Here is a 25,093-nt window from a genome sequence, read left to right as displayed (position 1 = left end):
TCACTGGGATATTTTGGTGACATTTACGATCATTAAGACAGGGATTCTCAAACTGGGTTCTTTCTAGTGTTATGCCTGATAATGTAATTTGATTAAAGAACAGTGTTTTATTTTTCTATATTCAAACACGGTGTTACTTTTCAAACTCTCTGTAATGTTAAAGTGGCCAAAAATAAATATACTTGGTAAATAAAACCGTGGCCTTGTTTTTAATGGATACTTAGACCTACTACGCTACTGTATGTTATTGTTATGGTGGTACGTGGAGAGGCAACTTTTTTCTGATTCGGTACTTGGTGAAAACAGTTTGAGAACCACTGTATTGGGACATTTACAGTAATTATTTAAGATTTTACTTTATTTAGCTCAAATTACAACATTGCATTTTATTAAGATGCTAAGCTGGAATTTTGAGATTTGCCTTCGCGGTAACATTGGGTGTAAAGTTTGACATTTCCTTTAAGAAAATATGACATCCTTCTTTGAGAGGAATGTCTAAAAGTTTTAACACTTCATTTATACAATGTTTGGAGCAATTTTGACATTTCACTTTAATGGGGGTTTTGAACCAAATTTCAACACTTCAATCATTGGGACTTTTGGAGCAAATTAAAATATTTCGCCTAATTTGTGAAATGTTGCTCAAACTTTAAAATAATCAATTTATTCTCGACATCAATAGCAAACTTTGGTGATATTTTCAAACTTCCCTTGCATTGAAATGCCTGGCTTGAATTTTGTCATTTCCTTCTTGGAGACATTTGTCCAAACATTTGAACACTTGTTTTTTGCAAATTTTGGAGCAATTTTGACATTTAATTTTGGCGTATTTTAAGAAAATGTTTGACATTTCCAATGATTGTGACTTTTGGAGCACATTTGTCCCACTCTCCCTTGTGGAGGGGGTCCGGTCCGATCCGGTGGCCATGTAATGCTTGCCTGTGTATCGGCTGGGGACGCTGCTGATCCGCATCCGTAGTGGTTTGTGTTGTGGTTTCTGCAGCCCTTTGAGACACTAGTGATTTAGGGCTATATAAGTAAACATTGATTGATTGATTGATTGATTGATTGATTTAGATTTTTCAAATCATTGTGAAAATTTGCTCAAACTCTAAATAAGTCCTTTTATTGGGACTTGCAAAGCAGATTTTGGTATGTGTTGCTCAAATGTTGACATTCCCTTTGAAAATATGACATTTTGGTGTTGGTCTAAAACAGGGGTAGGGAACCTGTGGCTCTTTTGATGACTGCAACTGGCTCTTAGATACATCTTAGCTGACATTGCTTAACACGGTAAGTAATTAATAATTCCGCTGGTAATAACAGTGTCAAAAATAACGTTCAAAATTTAAAACATTCTCATGCATTTTAATCCATCCATCCGGTTTCTACAGCACCTGTTCAAGAAGTCTCATTAATGGTAAGAAGTATTTTATTTATTGTTGGTTAGCTTCAGAATAAAAATGTTATTAAAAGGAACAAGAGACTTATTATACTGTAAAAATGTTGGTCTTAAAAATGCATGCATTTACTTGTATTCAGTCTTTAAAAAAATATTATATGGCTCTCACGGAAATGCTTTTTAAAATATTTGGCTTGTATGGCTCTCTCAACCAAAAAGGTTCCCGACCCCTGGTCTAAAATGTTGAACACTTTGTTTTTGCGATATTTGGATCAATTTTGAAATTACATTTTTTCGCCGCATTTGGAGCTAAATTTGACGTTTCCAAGCGTTGGGACATTTGGCACAAATTGATGAGAATTTTACCGTTAAAAATATGTTGGAACTTTCAGAGCAAAAGCTGACGTTTTAATCAGTTTGAACATTTGGAGCTATTTTTAACATTTCCCTTAATTGGGACATTGGGAGCAAATAAAAAAAAAATCACTTAACTGGACTTTTGTGGCAAATTAATTTTGCTTTATTGTAAAAATGTCCTCAAACTTTTAGAGTGAAATCTGATTTTCCATTCATTGTAAAAAATTTGCAGCACATTTTGACATTTCCCATAATTTGGACAGTGGTTGTTTTTCATCGTTAGCATTTCAATGTAGTGTTTCATAGCTATGCAAAATGTAATGTCACCAACCATTGACGGTTTCCTCATAAGGCTGAGCCTCCTCGTAGTAACTCTCTGACATTTCCAAACTGTTCTGTGCTGGGACGACAGGAAGTGGAAAAGGCTCCCGAGTCAGGGCGCTCTGATGGGAAATATAAAAGATTGTAAAATAATAAATACATGGTAAAAACATACATAACTTCATTAAATTGAAGGACCCCATTTTTGACCAAAACTATTGCATCCCATCCTAACCATATTGTGTTACTCTGAGATATGCGTTATAGAGGTACTTCCTAATCAGGTCACTTCAGTAGGTGAACTCTGTAAAACCCAATGAGTTAAATGAATAATAATTTTTTTTGTTCTGCTGCCGATAAATGACTCATCCTAAATCTTTCTACTTTTCACAGTATCCCAAGGCAGATACATTCCCTGCAAGATCACTGAAATATGAGCTGGAACAGATGAGCAGAGGAGGCGCAGATATCATACAAAGCAATGCCCCTGGGGGGAGGTGAGTGGAAAAGTGGGGCGGTTTTAGATCTATTTTATATAAACAAAAAAGATCAAAAGTGATGTATTTAGGCTGGGAATTATTTTGTTGCTGATCATTTCCTTTCAGTATAATGCTAAAAATTATGTTGATAGTTGCATTATTTGGTTATGTGTCCTGGGACAGTGTATCAAGGAGATGAAATAACCTTCCTTCACAAAGTGAAAAACTAAAGGCATTATTTCGCATATCCAATATATGCACCTGGGGATAGGTTGATTGGCAACACTAAATTGGCCCTAGTGTGTGAATGTGAGTGTGAATGTTGTCTGTCTATCTGTGTTGGCCCTGCGATGAGGTGGCGACTTGTCCAGGGTGTACCCTGCCTTCCGCCCGATTGTAGCTGAGATAGGCGCCAGTGCCCCCCGCGACCCCGAAAGGGAACAAGCGGTAGAAAATGGAAAAAAAAATCCAATATCTATGTTATCTTTCTCCCTACACCAGATTGCAAATCGTAGAGTCAAATCCGTCTATTCCAAAAGTGCACTTGTACGTCATTTTCTTGACAAAGTAGCCCGTTAACTAGCAAACACCAATGTTCACTCATGTTAGCATGTTTTTTTATTTTTATTTGTTCATGTATTTTTGTTTGAGTCACAATTAGGGATGTTCCAATCACGGTTGTACAGTAGGGAAGGAATTTATATGGACCCATTCCTGGGTGGATCTCCTTTGAGACAAAGAGTGTGGGTTAAGCATTTTGCAATGCAGTCTGCTGTAAATGATGGAAAGTGGCATCTTTTATAGTAACTGATACTGTGGTCAAAGTTGGAATTGCCACAAAACACATATTTAAGATATTCAACATTCTACTGCCTTCTGGCGGCTAAAGCTGATGGTGCACCCCTAAGTCATCACTTTTCATGTGTCAGGTAAACCGCAATAAAAGGAGCCATGTGTATCCACTTCCTACTGTATGGTGCCGATTTCTATACCGATCATCTTTTGACAGATACCAATACTGATCACATGTATGAATGTAATCTTTTCAATTTATTTATGTTGAGTGCTATTGACAGTTTAACAATATGAACACAATTTTAACTAAATCCGTTTTATCTTTAATTACATACCTATATAAAAGTTAATAGTACACAATAACGACACGAGCAAAAACTGCCGTCTGCTACTCATTTAAAATTCTTGGGTTTTTTGTTTCAAAGGCTTCCTTTGTCCAAGTGATTATTCCCTGAATTTGTAAACCTTAACAAAAACTAAAAAAATTGGAAGAAAATAAGAATATTGTCCTAATCATTCTAGTATCGATCATATACCAATACTATACATGGTATCGACACCACCAGTTTATGGATCTTACATGTTGTGTACGGACTAAGAATGCTTAAACACCAATAGTTGTTATATTATCCTCTATCTCTCTTATTATTCTACTTGCTAGTTTGATGTTAATAGCTGCTTACTTTCTGCTGCAACATGGTTCCATCTACACTCGTAAAGTTGACTAAGCATTTTTTTCTTGGTGTTGTTTAAATATAGATTAGCAGTTAGCCATTAACATGCCTGCTCCTGGCGTGCTCTTGGTGTGTAACATGTTTAGACTCGTCCTCCAGTGATAATGTTACTTAAGGTACTAAGAAATGCAGTGTATTTGCTGTAATGATGTGATTATAATCACGTTAGGGGAGCTGCTCCACACTTTATAGAAATACATAATAAGCTGCTAGCTGCTCGTCAGCCGTGGGGAACGACAAATAAATACTATGTCAGCAAGGGGGATCAGTGTTAAAATGATCCCCCTTTGTATTTTTGTACTTTTTTTTTTTTTTTTTAGAAAAATCGGCCTGAACGGTCTGCACAGCACAGGTTACGATGGAAACACCTTCATGCACCAGTGTCAAAAATGGTACGGCTCTATGCTGTCCTGTTTCCGCCTTACTGTACGTCATCTTACCTGAACCGGGAAGTGACCTGCTAACCCATGACTATTTGAACAATAGAACCCTAATGCCTTTTATTGGCTAAATATATTTTCATTTTCGGCAAATTGAGTCATGCTGGTACCACGCAACCACCCTGAAATAGAACCAAAAAATAGTGCATTCTAATAGTCTACAAAAGTAGTGGAACAAAAAATAGTGTTACAACTTCGTTTACTTTTTGTTAGTGCAATTTGTTAACAGTTTGAGAACTATTTTTAAGTCAGAACCTACTTATTTAGACAAATGTTGGGGTTTATTTGTACTGTAAATCATCACACACAGGCGTTAAGGCATCTGTTTTTAATTAAAGGGAATTCCAGAGTAGCAGCAGCGTCTTGAGCTGCCCACCTTATCGCTATATTCTCCCTGTTCTGCAAGCTTAAACAGTATGTCAGCTAAATCCACTTTGATACAAAACATACAATCTAAAGGTGATAGCAACCGTTTTCTAAATGAAGACACTTTTCTTTCACTGAACATAATCTCAGTAAAACTCAATCGACCTAGCAGTCTGCGAGTAAGCAACCAAGCAAGCAGCAGGGGCGACAGAGGAGAAGTAATCCGGGTGTGGTGGAGGTGATTGGAGCAAATACAAGGGAAAAAAAAGTCAGAGAAACATGGAAAATCCCTGGTTCCCATGCCAAGAATCTGCTGCAGCAAAAACATGAACAGAGTGAATCTGGAAGCTCAGCGTTGTGGAACACAATCACTTTTGAAATGAAAGTATTTGAACTAATATCACACAAGCTTTGCAAAAGTTGTGGAAAAGAGAAAATATGTTTTCTTACAGCGCATGTGACGTAATGACACTTTGCCAGAAAATAAATACTGTGTGAGTGTGTAAAAGGCTTTTGCAAAGCGAATTGTTTTAAAAATGTCTCCCAAATTCTAACACAACCACACGAATTTGAATTTATTTTGTATACAGGAAGTAGAATTGAAATTCAAAAGTTTGAGGAAGAGAGAAGTAAAATTGAAATGCCAATTGATCATTTCAGTGTATTCCATAGTCATGCTTTACATATTCCAGGGTTTCTCGCAGCGCTTTGTTGTTAAGACGGCCAAAAATTGTAGGCTTTTTCACGCGACGAAGCAGGCCTACTTCAGCACAGCCTGTAGTCTATTGCCCCCAGGGCTGTGGTGGCAGCGACGAGGCGGAGACGTGATGGCGACAGGCCGAGTTACACCGATCCTCACGCCCACCCACCCCCTTCCCCACCGGAGAGACACCACCTTAACGAACACATTTTCTGGGGGAAACATTACACATGACTTTGAATTGATTTTGTATACAGGAAGTAGAATTGAAATTCAAAAATTTGAGGAAGAATAAGTAGAATTGAAATGCCAATTGATCATTTCAGTGTATTCCATAGTCATGCTTTACATATTCCATACATAGGGACGGCGTGGCGCAGTGGAAGAGTGGCCGTGCGCAACCCGAGGGCCCCTGGTTCAATTCCCACCTAGTACCAACCTCGTCACGTCCGTTGTGTCCTGAGCAAGACACTTCACCCTTGCTCCGGATGGGTGCTGGTTGGCGCCTTGCATGGCAGCTCCCTCCATCAGTGTGTGAACGCGTGTGTGAATGTGTAAATGTGGAAGTAGTGTCAAAGCGCTTTGAGTACCTTGAAGGTAGAAAAGCGCTATACAAGTACAACCCATTTATCATTTATAACTGTCTATAATACATAAATATCATTGCAGTACTATGAGCCTTATGTACAGATTGCAGTACATCTTAATTATAGCAATGTTTTTCAAATTTTAAATAGGAAAATTTGGACTACTCTGGTGCATACAGTATTTCTGTACAATTCTGTTTAGAAACAAATTTAATCTACATCAAAAAAAGCTCTTTGACCTAAATTTTCAAATAAAAATGTTGCACTCAGACTAAATTTATGAATGATTGTGGGAATGAATTTTTGTAAGAAACAAAGTCGTAGTAGTACAATGTCATTGTGCTGCCAGTTACTATTTTGAGTCCTCAGAGTTAAACACCAATGCCAGTCAAGTTGATTTCTGTTAATCACCGATTGCCTGAGTCGACCTCACTCTGGATGTCAGTTTTCATTTCCCCCCCTTCCACTTGACGCTTCCAAAGCAGCACAGCTGCTATCTATAGAGCGACTCTATTTTCAGCCCATGCAGACTGGTCGCAATGGAACTCTCACAAACCGTTTGTTTACTGGTCACAAATGGGGATAAATCTACACTCGAGTGACACATTTTCCAAAGGGATAAAAAAGACCCTTACTAAAGATCATGGACGATCCCGAGGGACCACGAGTCTTTCAAGTGGAAAATGCGTCCTTTGATCTGGTTGAGAAAGAAGAGGCTGGCTGGGTGAGGGTGAAAGTGGAGGAGAGCTGGTTCACCGAGGAGAGGATCTTTCTAGCGAGGCACAGCAACTACTTCTCTGCGCTCTTTCAGTCTGGGATGCTTGAAAGTGAGCAGAAAGAGGTCTACCTTAAGGGCGGGGTGCATGCAAGGGGTTTTCTTATTGCCCTTGCTGTGTGCAAGGAAGAGAATCCAACTATCTGCGACCCGGACGAGCTCGTAGATGCAGTGGAATGTGCCGCTTTCCTGCAGGTGCCTTGTTTGACTGATCATCTGTGTGACATCATCGACTCGGACAACTGTCTCTTGCTTTACCAGGCAGCCCATATCTTCGGGCTGAAGGAACTCTTTCACGGCGCCGCTTTGTTCCTTTGCGATACCTACGAGGACTTGAGAGAAACAGCAGAGGCAACAATCCCTGAAGACCTGCTGCGGTATTCCCATTCGTTATCCCCTGCGTCTTACATTGCAATCGGTACCCATTCTCCCTCAATGGAACAGCTCCGTGACAACTTCAGGATCGTGTGTTACCTCGATGAGAAGGAAGGAGAATGGAAGCATCTCACAAACCTCCCCACCCTCTGCAGCACGTCCATGGCCGGCGTGGCGGTGCTGGACAACCGTTTGTACATCGTAGGGGGAGTTTTTGGTTATGGAAAGGACACGCTGGACGGTGGCTTCTGCTTTGACCCTGAATCAGGGCTTTGGACCGCTCTTCCGGGACCGCAACAACCGAGGAAGGACTTTACTTTCTTGGGACATGAAGGGCGACTGTATGCCATTGGTGGTGAGTTCCAGAAAAGATGTGTGGCCACAGCGGAGTGTTATGATCCTCAGAAGGGCCAGTGGACTTTAATACAACAAGCACCAAGGCCGGTAACATCCGCCGCTTGTGCTGTTGCAAGGCGCCGGATGTTTATTTGCTTCTGGAAGTCACCTGACACCACAGACATCTACGAGTATACACCGCTTAAAGACGAGTGGAAACTCGCGACCACCTTGACCAGACATCTAAGCTACGGCCACTGTATGGTCGCCCACAGGGACAATTTGTACGTGATGCGCAATGGGCCTTGCGACGACTTCCTCCGCTGTCTCATGGACTGTTACAATATCACCACAGGACAATGGACAGCCATGCCTGGACACTACATCAACAGCAAGGGGGCACTGTTCACCGCAATGATTAGGGGGGACTCTGCGTTCACTGTGAAACACATGCTAACGCTTGAATACACCATCAGTGCACAAGAGTGGAAGCCCCGAAGGCAGATGAAGGGTTTTCCAAAGAGTGGATCACTTTGGACGTGTTTACTTAGGCTTCCCAAGACAAGACCAATAGAACCACAGGTTGATGCACAGGGGGAAAAAAGGAAATGCCTTTGAAAGACGGGAAGGAGGGGTTTGTCGATGATATTCTGTAGGAATTTGCAAATTGCATATTGTCAAACACTTGCTTAGCGGTAGCTGCTCTCTTGGAGAACTTGTTCAACCCAGCAGGTCTCTTTGTGTTCCTGGAGTGATATGTGGACAATGTGTTTTAGCTTATCCAGGAGTTAAGTATGTCCAGGATCCACTTCAGTCCTCAAACATTTTTATAGTTTTACATCCTTGGGGAAGTAATAGCTTACCGTTCTCGGGGGCGGCAGATTTGGAAGGCTCTTCTGTGGGACAGGCGCATGTTTGCTCGCTTTTCCATTGACCAAGTCATCTGTTCTGTCATCTAGGATGTTAAAAAGTAGGATGTTAGTGAATGTCAGTAATACGAGCTTAGACTCCATCAACTCAAATAAACACACAGGAGAAAATAATAAGTAATTTACGGATGTCCCACATCAGAGAGTGGATAGTCAGACGGGGTCACATTGAGTGGTTTTGAAACGCTTTGATTTTCAGACTAATAAATACCGCCGTACCAGACTTAGTTCAACATTTTTTGTGAACATAAACAAAAGCATCTTTTGTTCCTTGTGAAGGTTTATGGATAAATTTTACATAGTTGAAAGCTGGATTCCTACCTGTAAGGTTTCTGTATTTCATCTCAATTAGTGGTACAGTTCATGGTTTTCTTATAGGTTGCACTCAAAATGCTTTGGAAGACTCATGTAATACTGAACACATTTTTATAGCCATTGGACAAATGATCAATGACTTACGGGCAGTTAATTGCTAACAAAGAGGGAATGCATCTGTTGACATTTGCCCACTCTTGTGTGCTGTGGTTCTGGAGTAGAAGATTAAGCAGTAAGAGTACTACTTTTTTACGTTTAAAGCCTACATAACTGTACATTTTTTACAATGGTTAAGTTATGTTGAAGTGTAAAAAGTTAGAAGATAACATTTTGGCATTGTATGGGGGCTAGCCAGTGTGGCTGCAAAAGCTGTACATTTGTGAACCTCACTCCCTGAAAACTTCAAAGAGAGTGTTGTAAAGGAAGATCAAAAACACAACACAGAACTGCTATACAAAGGCCTACTGAAATGAGATTTTCTTATTCAAACGGGGATAGCAGGTCCATTCCATGTGTCATACTTGATCATTTCACGATATTGCTATATTTTTGCTGAAAGGATTTAGTAGAGAACATCCACGATAAAGTTCGCAACTTTTGGTCGCTAATAAAAAAGCCTTGCCTTTACCAGAAGTAGAAGACGGTGTGCGCGTGATGTCACTCGTTGTAGGGCTCTTCACATCCTCACATTGTTTACACCAGCAGCTAGAGCTATTCGGACTGAGAAAGCGACAATTTCCCCATTAATTTGAGCGAGGATGAAAGATTTGTGGATGAGGAAATTTAGAGTGAAGCACTAGAAGAAAAAAAAGGCGATTGCAGTGGGAGCGATTCAGATGTTATTAGAATCATTTGCTAGGATAATTCTGGAGAATCCCTTATCTGCCTATTGTGTTGCTAGTGTTTTAGTGATATTATATAGTACCTGAAAATCGGAGGGGTGTGTTGACGCCCGAGTCTCTGAGGGAAGTCACGGCAGCTGCAGCAGGACGGAAGGTCCGCTGATCTCTACGGTAAGAGGCGACTTATTACCACAATTTTCTCCCCGAAAACTGCCGGTTGACATGTAGTCGGGATCCACGTTCGCTTGACCGCTCTGATCCATAGCAAAGCTTCATCTTCGGGAATGTTAAACAAGGAAACACCGGCTGTGTTTTTGTGGCTAAAGGCTAAAAGATTCAGCAACACAGATGTCCAGAATACTGTGTAATTATGCGATTAAAGCAGACTACTTATAGCTTGGATCGGGCTGGAAAAAAATGTCCGCTACAACCGGTGACGTCAAACGCACGCGTCACCATACCGCGACGTTTTCAACACGACACTTCGCGGGAAATTTAGAATTGCAATTTAGTAAACTACAAAGGCCGTATTGGCATGTGTTGCAATGTTAATATTTCATCATTGATGTATAAACTATCAGACTGCGTGGTCGCTAGTAGTGGGTTTCAGTAGGCCTTTAAGCAATCTGTTTAGTCTTAACTTGTTCCTGTTGTTATGCTAGGTTAACAGGCAGAGTGTAACAACCATTTCCCACCACAGCCTACTGAACAAACGTGACAATCATAATATAAATATTGCATTATTATGTAACTACAGAACATCTTGACTCCGTGTGAACACGAAAAAACCAAGCTTGATCAATTTTTTTTAGCAGCCTCAAATCTCTCTGTCTCTGTAACAAAACTATAGAGAAAAAAATATATAAAAAGGTCCAAACAAAACAGGCTCGGGCTACAGATGGCGAGGAGCTATGAAGAAACAGACAGGAAATGGTGAAGGTGGGGGTTTGGAGAAGAAGGGCGGGGGATTCGGGTTGTCTGTGACTGCAGCTTGTGTCTGCTTTTCACTCGACAAGCGAGTGGTGCAATAACTCATGTCGACTGTAACTGTTTGACCCACTTGGACAACCTTGACGTAGAAAACGGCGCAGACTGGAGACTATTTTTTTACTGTGTGTATTTGGTGATACCTTACTGCAAAAGTCTCCTATAAGTATGATCCATCCATTTTTTTTTACCGCTTGTCCCTCCTGGGGTTTCGGGGGGTGCTGGAGCCTATCTCAGCTGCATTTGGGCGGAAGGCAGGATACACCCCGGACAAGTCGCCACCTCATCGCAGGGCCTACGCAGATAGCCAAGATTGACACGAGGGAAATTTAGTGTTGCCAATCAACCTATCCCCAGGTGCATGTCTTTGGAAGTGGGAGGAAGCCGGAGTACCCGGAAAGAACCCACGCAGTCACGGGGAGAACATCCAAAATCCACACAAAGACCGCGAGCCTAGGGATCGAACCCAGGACCGTTTAATTGTTTTAATATTGAATTTAGTAGGTATACTTAAAGGCCTACTGAAACCCACTACTACCGACCACGCAGTCTGATAGTTTATATATCAATGATGAAATATTAACATTGCAACACATGCCAATACAGCCGGTTTAGTTTACTAAATTACTATTTTAAATTTCCCCCGGAGTTTATTGTTGAAAACGTCGCGGAATGAGGACGCGTGACGTCCCGGGTTGCAGGGGACATATTAGCGCAGCACCATTTGCGGCTAAAAGTAGTTTCTTTTCATCGCATAATTACACAGTATTCTGGACATCTGTGTTGCTGAATATTTTGCAATTTGTTCAATTAATAATGGAGAAGTCAAAGTAGAAAGATGGAGGTGGAAAGCTTTAGCCTTCAGCCACACAAACACGGTGTTTCCTTGTTTAAAATTCCCAGAGGTGAAGCTTTACTATGGATCAGAGCAGTCAAGCGAACATGGTTCCCGACCACTTGTCAACCGGCAGGTTTCGGTGAGAAAATTGTGGTAAAAAGTCGCCTCTTACCGGAGATCAGCTGAGCTTGCGCCGTCAATGCTTCTGCCGTCGACTTCCCTCAGACACTGGCGTCAAGACACCTGTGGACACACCCCTCCGACTATCAGGTACTATTTAATCTCACTAAAACACTAGCAACCCAATAGAAAGATAAGGGATTTCCCAGAATTATCCTAATAAATGTGTATAAAAAAATGTGAATCCGCCCCAATACAATCGCCTTTTTTTTTTTTTACTTAATTTTTTTTTTTTTCTAGTCCTTCGCTATCAATATCATCATCCACGAATCTTTCATCCTCGCTCAAATTAATTGTCGTTTTCTCGGTCCGAATAGCTCTTGCTGCTGGAGGCTCCCATTATAAACAATGTGAGGATGTGAGGAGCCCTCATCCTTGTGACGTCATCGTCTGCGACTTCCCGTACAGGCAAGGCTTTTTTATCAGCACCAAAAGTTGCGAACTTTATCGTCGATGTTCTCTACTAAATCCTTTCAGCAAAAACATGGCAATATCGCGAAATGATCAAGTATGACACATAGAATGGACCTGCTATCCCTGTTTAAATAAGAAAATCTCATTTCAGTAGGCCTTTAAGTGCAAAGACCATACTGGTTTAATTGGGAGTCCTAGAATATACATAGTAATCTGTGAAAACAACAGTTAGGAGACATGCATTTGACCTTCCTGGCCCTGGGATAGCTAACTTGGTATCCTAGGCTATTTACAATTATAATGGTAAGATAGCAGGCTGCTCGTTACAGCAATTAAAATTATTATGATAGTTAATTTAAATGTTGAGTGTTACTTGATGCAAATTAATGGACTTTACCTCTATTTCCAAAAGTACAGGCTAAGCTTGCAGCTTGTTCCTGTTATCACACCAAGGATAGCTGAAGGGTTTAACAGCTAGCTACCAATCAAAGGGTTCTGGGTTCAATCCCGGTCAGGTCACTTGGTGACTACAAAAGCTCCAGTTAGAGGAGTTGATCTTTTTACCACGAATTGATTAACGTGGAACCCGACCTACACAAGTTGAAAAACTTATTGGGGTGTTACCATTTAGTGGTCAATTGTACGGAATATGTACTGAACTGTGCAATCTACTAATAAAAGTATCAATCAATCAATCATGCTAGCTAACAGGCTGCTAGTTTTATATTGGCCTACGACAGATTACCTAACAAAAACAACAGAACCGAGTTTGCCTTTGCAGTTTAAAAAGTATCTATCTTTACCCAAATTAGTTTAAGAAATCTGAAGAGAAATTCAGAATCAGATTTGGTTCATCAACAAATGAAATGCTGATAGACATACCTACAAAAAACAACAACATTGTAATCATCTTATAAAAGGTAGTGTTTTACGTTTTTTAAAGCTACTGCTGGTAATAACATTTATTCTGTCACTGTATGTAAAAATCTGCACGGCAACCACATAATTTCCCTACTGTGGGATAAACAAAGGTTGATTGGCAACACTAAATTGGCCCTAGTGTGTGAATTTGAGTGTGAATGTATCTGTGTTGGCCCTGTGATGAGGTGGCAACTTGTCCAATCTAGCTGAGATAGGCTCCACCACCACCCTTAACCCCAAAAGGGACAAGCGATTAGAAAATGGATGGATGGTTGGGATAAACAAAGGTCTATTCTATCCTATAACATATTTTTGCACATTCATGATACATTGAAACTCCTCTCTCTTACTGTTTAATAGATATCCATTAAAACAAAAACTTTTTATTTGTTTACCTTTTTCCTGCTTTTCCTTCCCGCCAACGACCACTTTATTCATGTAGATGTACTCCTCATCGCCACCTGTGTAATAACAATAGCAATATAGTTACCATAAACACCAACACTCTTATTTTTACAAACCCCGTTTCCATATGAGTTGGGAAATTGTGTTAGATGTAAATATAAACGGAATACAATGATTTGCAAATCATTTTCAACCCATATTCAGTTGAATGCACTACAAAGACAACATATTTGATGTTTAAACTCATAAACTTTATTTTTCTTTGCAAATAATAATTAACTTAGAATTTCATGGCTGCAACATGTGCCAAAGTAGTTGGGAAATGGCATGTTCACCACTATGTTACATCACCTTTTCTTTTAACAACACTCAATAAATGTTTGGGAACTGAGGAAACTAATTTTTGAAGCTTTGAAAGTGGAATTCTTTCTCATTTTTGTTTTATGTAGATCTTTAGTCGTTCAACAGTCCGGGGCCTTCATTGTCGGATTTTACGCTTCATAATGCGCCACACAATTTCGATGGGAGACAGGTCAGGAAGGCAGGCGGGCCAAAAAAGTACCCGCACTCTTTTACTACGAAACTACGCTGTTGTAACACATGGCTTGGCATTGTCTTGCTGAAATGAGCAGGGGCGTCCATGATAACGTTGCTTGGATGACAATATATGTTGCTCCAAAACCTCATCACAGATGCTGGCTTTTGAACTTTGCGCCTATAACAATCCGAATGGTTATTTTCCTCTTTGTTCCAGAGGACACCACGTCCACAGTTTCCAAATATAATTTGAAATGTGGACTCGTCAGACCACAGAACACTTTTCCACTTTGCATCAGTCCATCTTAGATGAGCTCGGGCCCAACAAAGCCAGCGGCGTTCCTTGGTGTTGTTGATAAATGGGTTTTGCTTTGCATAGCAGAGTTTTAACTTGCACTTACAGATGTAGCGACCAACTGTAGTTACTGACAGTGGTTTTATGAAGTGTTCCCGAGCCCATGTGGTGATATCCTTTACACACTGATGTCGGTTTTTGATGCAGTACCGCCTGAGGGGATCAAAGGTCCATAATATCATCGCTTATGTGCAGTGATTACTCCAGATTCTCTGAACCTTTTGAAGATTTTACGGACCGTGGATGGTAAAATCCCTAAACTTCTTGCAATAGCTCGTTGAGAAATGTTGTTCTAAAACTGTTCGACAATTTGCTTAAAAATTGGTGACCCTCGCCCCATCTTTGTTTGGGAATTACTTAGCATTTCAAGGAAGCTGCTTTCATACCCAATCATGGCACTCACCTGATCCCAATTAGCCTGCACACCTGTTCCAAATAAGTGTTTGATGAGTATTTCTCAACTTTATCAGTATTTATATCCACCTTTCCCAACTTCTTTGTCACGTGTTGCTGGCATCAAATTCTAAAGTTAATTATTATTTGCAAAAAAAAAAAAAATGTTTGTCAGTTTGAACATCAAATATGTTGTCTTTGTAGCATATTCAACTGGATTTGGGTTGAAAATGATTTGTAAATGATTGTATTCCGTTTATATTTACATCCAACACAATTTCCCAACTCATATGGAATCGGGGTTTGTAGTTTTTATTACGTTTTAGAAGTTGTTTTGATGAAGTATTTCCAGGATGACCTGATCGTAGAGGAGTAATGACAGGTTAGGAAGATATTGCTTTGACAATGTCGCATAAACTTAAAAAAATGGCTGGTCCAACCGAAATATTTTCTGCTGACTTGTATAGAGACATCAAAGGAAATGTCTTCAGCTTTGGGTGCGACAAGGAAGAACTTTGAAATCGATATCTAGAGGAGAAACTCCAAAGCAAAAATGAAAGAAAATAGGAACAGATGAAATGCTATTTATAAACTTGTGCTCAAAGGAAGTGAGCGTCCCCAGTGGATGAATGCGGCTTTGGAATAATGACACAGTCAAGAGCCAGGAGAGGAAGCTTGGAGGAACAAGTCCAAGACCTGAACATGGAAACAGAAGAATATTGCAGTTTGTGTGTGTCACCGAAAGTGAGGGACCCAAAATTGACTAGTTGGTCACAATAGTTAAATACAGTAACCTGTCATTTTTTTTCACATGACTGTAAATGACACTTGTAGCACTCTCTATGGGTTGTGCTCAAAATGCAGATCCATCCATCCATCCATCCATTTTCTACCGCTTATTCCCTTTCGGGGTCGCGGGGGGCACTGGCGCCTATCTCAGCTACAATCGGGCGGAAGGCGGGGTACACCCTGGACAAGTCGCCAACTCATCGCAGGGCCAACACAGATAGACAGACAACATTCACACTCACATTCACACACTAGGGCCAATTTAGTGTTGCCAATCAACTTATCCCCAGGTGCTTGTCTTTGGAAGTGGGAGGAAGCCAGGAGTACCCGGAGGGAACCCACGCATTCACGGGGAGAACATGCAAACTCCACACAGAAAGATCCCGAGCCTGGATTTGAACCCAGGACTGCAGGACCTTCGTATTGTGAGGCAGACGCACTAACCCCTCTGCCACCGTGAAGCCCTCAAAATGCAGATATCCTACACATGAAACGTGAACGGCTACTCACATTTCAATGTACTCAATGGTATTTAAAAATGTGTGATGCACTGAGACTGTAGTAAGTGGCGAGGAAACACTGTAATTGTGTGTAAGTGATGTCTAATGATTATAAAAATGTGTAGGATATCAAAATGCAGTGGCGTTTCCTCGCCACTTACTACAGTCTCAGTGCATCACGCATTTTTAAATACCATTGAGTACACTGAAATGTGAGTAGCCGTTCACGTTTCATAGTAAAGTTTCAATATTAAACTTGAACATTGTCCATATCCTCCATTTGGTTAAATTAACCCCCTGAGATGGGTAGGTTGTGAGTTCAAACCCCGGCCGAGTCATACCAAAGACTATAAAAATGGGACTCGATACCTCCCTGCTTGGCACTCAGCGTCAAGGGTTGGGATTGGGGGTTAAATCACCAAAAATGATTCCTGGGCGCGGCCACCCGCTGCTGCTCACTGCTCCTTTCACCTCTCAGCGGGTGATCAAGGGTGATAGATCAAATGCAGAGAATAATTTTGCCACACCGATTGTGTGTGTGTGTGACAATCATTGGCACTTTCACTTTAACAAGAGGAAACCTCGTTGAGCTGTAGTCCTTGGAGTCATAGGCAGTGTGTTAGAAGTTCCATGGAATGCATTTCCTCAACAGTCAGAAGCCATTGATTTTGAGTAGGCCTTCTCTCCTTGCCACATTTCCTTGTTATTATCTATTTGCCAGCTATCAACAGAATCTTTACTAAGTATCTGTCCTTCACTTGTACCTTTTGTCATCTAAATTTTCAAAGTTCATGATTGCAAATGACACAGGGATTTTATATCCAATAATTGTTGACCATGCATTTAATATAACTGCCCAAAATTGCATTATTCTATCACCTTTCCCAAAATGTATCAGATATTAGCTTTTTCTAACATCCTCATCTCATTTTCTTTGTATGTATTAAATAGTATTTGATTACACACATGGAAAGTATTGCACCCATCATTGTCCTAGAAGCAAACATGCCTCCCTTTTTGTCTGAGTTCCCGCTAAACTCTCGTGAGGACGCAGTGAAACAACCCCCCCCACCCTAATAGCTCGACTTTCAGCCTCCATAAATAACATCAGCACACCAGCAATTGCAACATTTTCATGTTTTTAACTTTCCCGGCCAGTGAGTAAGCAAAACAAACAGGCCATGTATCACCCAGAGAAATGAAGTTTCTCTGGTGTAGGCGTCAAATCTGCAGCATTGCTCGCAAATTAAAACGTGGGATCATTTCGCAAACGTATACGGTACAAGCTCTTCAGTCATTTCTATCTGATAGCGGTGGTCCTTCGAGGGTGTAATAATTACACGGTGGTTAGGCAGAGTCTTGAATGGTAAAATAACTAACATCGGCTTGTCAGATAGCCAGCTGCTGACTCGCACGTTTATTGAATTTGTGGGAAACTGAAGTCTGCGACCAAACGTTACATAAGAACTCATTAGGCGAAGTTTAAATGTCTTGCGGCGAAACCCCCGCCACAACATGAGAAAATGCAAGTAGGGAAGCGTAATATCAGTCAAAGTTTTGGAGACGGTTGACTTAAGGTGAATGCTGTGTAAAATTCACAAAAGTCCAAGTAAAATTGATTACGCATCAAATGTCGATTTGTTATGTAAGTGTGCAGTGTAACTTGTGGCCATGTTTAATAAAGAGGACCTACGGTGATTTTAATCTACTTTTAAAACACTACCTTGTGCTCTAGATATGTATTGGATATGCTTTGGTGTAAATTTTGCTCCACTTTCACATTTTCAACCTCTTTTTCGCATGTGAATTCTCCCTGCCCACTGGGTGTGAGTTTTCCTTGCCCTTTTGTGGGTTCTTCCGAGGATGTTGTAGTCGTAATGATTTGTGCAGTCCTTTGAGACATTTGTGATTTGGGGCTATATAAATAAACATTGATTGATTGATTGATACGCCTGCAAGATGTTCGTTTGTGAAGACGTTTTAAAAGAATCATTACGATTCGCTTTGAATCGTAATTTGAGGTTGCCGATATGATTCACGGACAATATTTGATTATTTAGAATGACAGGATCCGAAATGATTCACTGAGATTCAGTAACTTTTTGGCAAAGAAAAAAATCAACCAGTGTGGCTGTGAAATTAATACTAGGCACTGCTGGTGAAGTTTCCTCGATACTTGTTATTTCTCTTAAGGTAATTAGGTCAAAATCAATTAAAAGATACAAACATGTGAGTAAACAACAAGTAATGGCCAATGCATTCACATCTTATTTGAATAAAGTGCCACCAACACTAGGTTGAATTAAAGAGAGGAAACCGTTTCTGCTCACAATTTCAACATTCAAGAAATGTCCAATAAAAGTACAGTAGCCAAAGTGCAAACAAAAACTCTTCAGGTTGAATTAACAGTAGGTTTACTGTACCTAATAGGGGTGTGGGAAAAAATCGATTCGAATACGTTGTGCTATTCAGAATCAATTCTTTTTTTTTTTTTTAAATCGATTTTTTTATTTACATTTTTTTTGATCAATCCAACAAACCACTACACAGCAATACAATAACAATGCAATATAATTCCAAAATCAAACCTGACCCAGCAACACTCAGAACTGCAATAAACAGAGCAATTGAGAGGAGACACAAACACGACACAGAACAAACCAAAAGTAGTGAAACAAAAGTGAATATTATCAACAACAATATCAATATTAGTTATAATTTCAGCATAGCAGTGATTAAAAATCCCTCATTTGCATTGTAAAAAAAAAAAAGAACAATAGTGTCACAGTGGCTTACACTTGCATCGCATCTCATAAGCTTGACAACACACTGTGTCCAATATTTTCACAAAGATAAAAGGAGTCATATTTTTGGTTCGTTTAAGAGTTAAAACAAATGTACATTATTGCAATCAGTTGATAAAACATTGTCCTTTACATTTATAAAAGCTTTTAAAAAAAATCAACTACTCTGCTAGCATGTCAGCAGACTGGGGTAGATCCTGCTGAAATCCTATGTATTGAATGAATACAGAATCGTTTTGAATCGAAAAAATATCGTTATTGAATCGAGAATCGGAAAAAATCGATATCGAATCGCGACCCCAAGAATCGATATTGAATCGAATCGTGGGACACCAAAAGATTCGCTGCCCTAGTACCTAAGCAATTAAATGCAACCAAATATTTTTAAGTTCAATGACCAGTGGGTTGACCTGCTACTACTCATCTTAATAAGCAGCTTCGGTGGCAGAGAAAAGTCACAACAGATGAATCTAAGAGACACAACAACATAAACCCGCAACTAGCGATGGAAATCGAAAACCGTTTTTTGTTCAGAACCGGATCCCATTTTCCCATCTCTTTGGAATTTCCATCCATCCATCCATCCATTTTCTACCGCTTATTCCCTTTGGGGTCGCTGGTGCCTATCTCAGCTACAATCGGGCGGAAGGCGGAGTACACCTTGGACAAGTCGCCACCTCATCGCAGGGCCAACACAGATAGACAGACAACATTCACGCTCACATTCACACACTAGGGCCAATATAGTGTTGCCAATCAACCTATCCCCAGGTGCATGGAGTTTGAGACCCCTGCTGTAGATGATGCTGCTGCTAAAAAAAATAAGCTTTTTTTCCTTAGAGATTGCAAAAATGAACGTAATAAGTCTTATAGTGCTGTTTTTAAAGCTGTCTTCTAAAAATAACTCCCTATAGAAAATTGGTATTATAGGTATTTACAAAGAAAGATAAATGAATATTTTTACTGAATAATTAAAGCACACCAAAACAATTTAAACTGGAAATGTGAACCTTAGAATAATGTTGCAGTATGCAATGTGTGCATGTATTTTACAATTTAGTAAAATATCTGTTCCTGCTTAGTAACACGTTTCAAAAGATCCATCCATCCATTTTCTACCGCTTATTCCCTTTCGGAGTGGTGGGGGGCGCTGGCGCCTATCTCAGCTACAATCGGGCGGAAGGCAGGGTACACCCTGGACAAGTCGCCACCTCACCGCAGGGCCAACACAGATAGACAGACAACATTCACACTCACATTCACACACTAGGGCCAATTTAGTGTTGCCAATCAACCTATCCCCAGGTGCATGTCTTTGGAGGTGGGAGGAAGCCGGAGTACCCGGAGGGAACCCACGCATTCACGGGGAGAACATGCAAACTCCACATAGAAAGATCCCAAGCCTGGATTTGAACCCAGGACTGCTGGAACTTGGTATTGTGAGGCAGACGCACTAACCCCTCTGCCACCGTGAAGCCGTTTCAAAAGATGTCTCTCTTATTTACTCGTACCGTTGGACGCACTGTAAGACTGCAGCAGGTCGGTGAGCAAACCCTTGTGGATGGTAGCGTTCCCGCTCAGGGTCTCTTTGTCCAGGATGAGCAGGAAGTGGTGGAGCTCCATGAGAAGCTGGTCCAGCACTGGAAGCACAAAGATGGCGATCGTTAAACAATAGTTGGAATAAACAGAGCTTAGAACTTCGGCCAGCATGTGCCAACTTTTTACATGGGAGAGTATTCAGGCTTCACTTCATTGGAGACATGGCTGACAAGGCTGTTTTGGGGAAGAGTTTACATGGAGGTCAAGCCCAAAGGTGGGCGGAGCCTGGGGTTTTTGGAGTGTGCATTGGGTTGCCTCCTATGCACATCCCTCAGGGGTCAGCGCTGAGCTCGCGGTGTAGGAAGCTCTTTGTGTTTGCCTTCGCTGCTGCTCCGTGGGCCTCATGAATAGGCTTCTTGCTGCGGTGGGCCTACATGTGGGCATCAAAGACCCTCTTAAAGGAGGAGGTGGAACTGTTTTTGGTATGAAACGTCCTCGTTTACTTGGGCGACGTCGCAATTACTCACAGACCTCCTGAAATGATTGATTAAATCTATTAATTTGATTAGGGAAAATTTTGGTTTAAATTTTATCGCTTTGTTTGAATGTGACTTATAAAAAATTGATTGACTCCAGGGGGGTGTTTTAAATATGAGAACTTTAAATAATCTGACGTCATTTCACACGAGTGTGTGGTGATCTGTGTGGCTGCTAACCGCAACAAAAAGTTTCTGTTTATTCACCATTAATGTCTACATCAGGGGCGCTCACACCTTTTCTGCAGGCGAGCTACTTTTCAATTGACCAAGTCGAGGAGATCTACCTCATTCCTATTTATAATTTATATTTATTCATGAAAGAGACATTTTTGTTAACAAGTTAATGGTGTTTAATGATAATACAAGCATGTTTAACACTCATAGATTCCTTTCTTTCATGAAGACAAGAATATAAGTTGGTGTATTACCTGATTCTGATGACTTGCATTGATTGGAATTAGACAGTGGTGCTGATAACGTCCGCATTTTCAAATGGAGGAAAAAAAAAAGTCCTCCTTTCTGTCCAATACCACATGAAAGTAGTTGGATTTGGCATCTCATTTGTCCAACTTGCATACTCCTTTTTAAACACTTTGTTATGAGAGTAGCATATGTGTGTGGCCCTTTAATGTCTGGCAGCAGGTGAGTGACATCAGTGAGTGTGCGGGTGGGCAAGCAAGTGAGAAAGCGGTTGCTGAGGGCGGGGGAGAAATACATTGGCATCAAGCTTGCTAGCTTGTGCACGCTATCTTTCTGAGACTCTTATTTTGTTAGCACAGGCAGGATGAAACAGGTCTTTTATGGTGAAGACAGGAACTGTGCAGTCGGTCTTTAGAGTTTTGACAGTAGGTACGGAGTCTCTAGAAATAAAATGTGTTTCTCTGCGTCCGCCCTGTTAGTGATTTTTTTCTTAAATATGAGCTCGCAGCAGCCAGCGTCATCTCACAAGATCCTCGGGTGCCGAGAATGTCAAACAACTGATGAAAGTGAAGTCTTGGTATGATTGATGATTGCTCATTTTTATGTATATTTTTTAATGCCTGGCTTGAGATCGACTGACACACCCTCCGAGATCGACCAGTCGATCACGATGGATGTAATGGTCACCCCTGGTCTACATTGTAAAAGTGCAATTTTTTTGTGGATGTACATAATGAAGATTTGGGCAAGCATCAAAATCTTTATTTCAACTATTTTCCATAAAATACGCTTGAGAAAGACAAGTGCGTTTTATCCGTTTGCTCGATTAGTCAAACTAATCGATAGATTAGTTTATTGCGGAGATAATTGATAGCTGTAGCCCTAACCTCAAGGAATACTGAAAAGCACATACAGTGGTACTATTGCTCTAACAGCACCGTTACAAATATTACATCAACTCAATTTCTAAAATATATATTTTTTTATGAAACTATGTGAAAAAAGGAAGAAAGTGTTAAATTTTAAAAGTTTAGGTTTGTAATAATAAAAAACTAATAAAACCATCAAATGTAATCAACGGTTTGCGCTGGTGGAATTGTATATCGATACACACTAGGGATGTAACACTAAACGGTATGAAAGATAACCACTGTAAAATTCTGGTTATTATTACAGTTTTAAATAATTATCAAAAAAAAGTGTTTGATAACTGTATTTTGAAAAACTCACAGACTGACATTAGCGAATTTCCCCATTAACAGTCGACATACCCCAGTCTAAACTTACCGTAATTAAAGGCCTACTGGAATGAGATTTTCTTATTCAAACAGGGTTAGCAGGTCCATTCTATGTGTCATACTTGATCATTTTGAGGTTATTGCCATATTTTTGCTGAAAGGATTTAGTAGAGAACATCGACAATAAAGTTCGCAACTTTTGGTCGCTAATAAAAAAGCCTTGCCTGTACCGGAAGTAGCAGACAATGACGTCACCCGTGTGAGGGCTCCTCACATCCTCACATTGTTTATAATGGGAGCCGCCAACAAAAAGAGCTATTCGGACAGAGAAAACGACAATTTCCCCATTAGTTTGAGCGAGGATGAAAGGATTCATGGCTGAGGATATTGATAGCGAAGGACTAGAAAAAAAATAAATAATAAAGTTTAAAAAAAAAAAGGCGATTGCATTGTGAGCGATTCAGAGGTTTTTAGACACATTTACTAGGATAATTCTGGAAGATCCCTTATCTGCTTATTGTTTTAAAAGTGTTTTAGTGAGATTTTAAAGATTGTAAAGACATACCTCGAGGTCGGATGGCTGCGGTGAACACGCGGTGTCTCAGAGAGGAGCCAAGCTCACAGCTGCCTTTTTTGACATGACAGCTGCTGCAGGACAACGAATAATCCAATGATGTCTCCGGTAAGATATACATCACAATTTCCCCATCCAAAAACATGCTGGTTGACGTAGAGAAAACATGTTCGCTTGACCGCTCCGCTTCACAACAAACAAAGAAACACCAACTGCGACATTTTCAACAGGACACTTCGCCGTGAATGGCTCACCTGCACTGGCTTCCTGTGCACTTAAGATGTGACTTTAAGGTTTTACTACTTACGTATAAAATACTACACGGTCTAGCTCCATCCTATCTTGCCGATTGTATTGTACCATATGTCCCGGCAAGAAATCTGCGTTCAAAGGACTCCGGCTTATTAGTGATTCCCAAAGCCCAAAAAAAGTCTGCGGGCTGTAGAGCTTTTTCATTTCGGGCTCCAGTACTCTGGAATGCCCTCCAGGTAACAGTTCGAGATGCTACCTCAGTAGAAGCATTTAAGTCTCACCTTAAAACTCATTTTTATACTCTAGCCTTTAAATAGACTCCCTTTTTAGACCAGTTGATCTGCCGTTTCTTTTCTTTTTCTTCTATGTCCCACTCTCCTTTGTGGAGGGAGTCCGGTCCGATCCGGTGGCCATGTACTGCTCGCCTGTGTATCGGCTGGGGACATCTCTGCGCTGCTGATCAGCCTCCGCTTGGGATGGTTTCCTGCTGGCTCCGCTGTGAACGGGACTCTCGCTGCTGTGTTGGATCCGCTTCGGACTGGACTCTCGCGACTGTGTTGGATCCATTATGGATTGATCTTTCACAGTATCATGTTCTCATATGTTCTCATATGTTCTCATAGTCATCAGTATCATCAGTATCACAGTATCATGTTCTCATAGTCATCATTGTCACCGACGTCCCACTGGGTCATTATTGTCACCGATGTCCCACTGGGTGTGAGTTTTCCTTGCCCGAGGATGTCGTAGTGGTTTGTGCAGCCCTTTGAGACACTAGTGATTTAGGGCTATATAAGTAAACATTGATTGATTGATTGATAATTGCAATTTAGTAAACTAAAAAGGCCGTATTGGCATGTGTTGCAATGTTAATATTTCATCATTGATATATAAACTATCAGACTCAGTGGTCGGTAGTAGTGGGTTTCAGTAGGCCTTTAATAATGTAGCAGTTAAGAAATATTTCACTTTCTCATTTAGATCTACTCTTAGATGCAAACATAATTTCAAAACAAAACTGAATTTAGTCCTAAAACTTTTTCAGTCACAAAGGCGCTCCTTCCTGAAATAAACTAACTCTGCGGTTGGCCCATGGCTTCCATGCTTCCATGTGAAAGAAAAAGACGACAGTTGAAGTGTGCGTCTCTTAAAAGTGTGTCTCCTGCTGACCACAACATCAAAGAAGGTGTCAAATGCTGAGAAGAGGTTTTGCAGGTTGCAAGCTCAAGAATTGTGTTTCATTGCTGCGCTTTTGCTAGCAACTGTGATCAAACTCACTTTTACTTTCCAATCTTTCCGCTTCCTATGGTTTGTTTGCAGAGAGTGACCTTTCAAATATGGTCCGAGGGGGGGGACCATGGGAAAACACAAGTCTTCTGACAGGACCTGCATGGCCGCACTTTGGCAGGACGCCCACGCCGCCTTCGCCGCCCCCACGCACGTAAACACTTCCTGAAGAGGTCTGTGGTGTTTTTTTTTTTTTTACTTGACTGGTGCTAAACATGATAAACAGGAAGTGTAATAATCTTTGAATAATCAATTAAAAATTTCCAGACATTTCAAGCGTGCCGTGTGAGTCCGAGGTCGTATTTCCTGCTTTCGCTTCATTAGAACGGCATCGAGTAAACAACTTTATTTGCCCTCAAACTAGAGGA

The 25,093-nt window shown here is 40.7% G+C and overlaps 2 protein-coding genes across 2 annotated transcripts in view; one reads left to right on the top strand and one right to left on the bottom strand.

Moving 5' to 3' along the window:
- Window positions 1-25,093, bottom strand: part of afap1l2 (actin filament associated protein 1-like 2) — a 95,488-nt gene that overhangs the window by 20,057 nt on the left and 50,338 nt on the right. Inside the window, exons 4-7 of the mRNA XM_061909844.1 lie at window positions 20,388-20,516; window positions 13,489-13,554; window positions 8,531-8,622; window positions 2,091-2,202 (exon numbers count right to left, since the gene is read on the bottom strand). Coding sequence (XP_061765828.1) covers window positions 2,091-2,202; window positions 8,531-8,622; window positions 13,489-13,554; window positions 20,388-20,516 — 399 coding nt within the window. The remainder of the gene's footprint in view (window positions 1-2,090; window positions 2,203-8,530; window positions 8,623-13,488; window positions 13,555-20,387; window positions 20,517-25,093) is intronic.
- Window positions 6,640-8,819, top strand: LOC133558323 (kelch repeat and BTB domain-containing protein 13). Its single transcript, XM_061909600.1, has one exon. It carries the CDS (start codon window positions 6,825-6,827, stop codon window positions 8,283-8,285), a length of 1,461 nt encoding a protein of 486 aa, XP_061765584.1. The 5' UTR covers window positions 6,640-6,824; the 3' UTR covers window positions 8,286-8,819.

The sequence above is a fragment of the Nerophis ophidion genome, linkage group LG08 (genome assembly GCF_033978795.1).
Source record: "Nerophis ophidion isolate RoL-2023_Sa linkage group LG08, RoL_Noph_v1.0, whole genome shotgun sequence".
NCBI classification, from domain to species: Eukaryota; Metazoa; Chordata; class Actinopteri; order Syngnathiformes; family Syngnathidae; genus Nerophis; species Nerophis ophidion.
The sequence above is the reverse complement of the archived record's forward strand: the minus strand, read 5'-3'. Positions and strand labels throughout refer to the sequence as shown.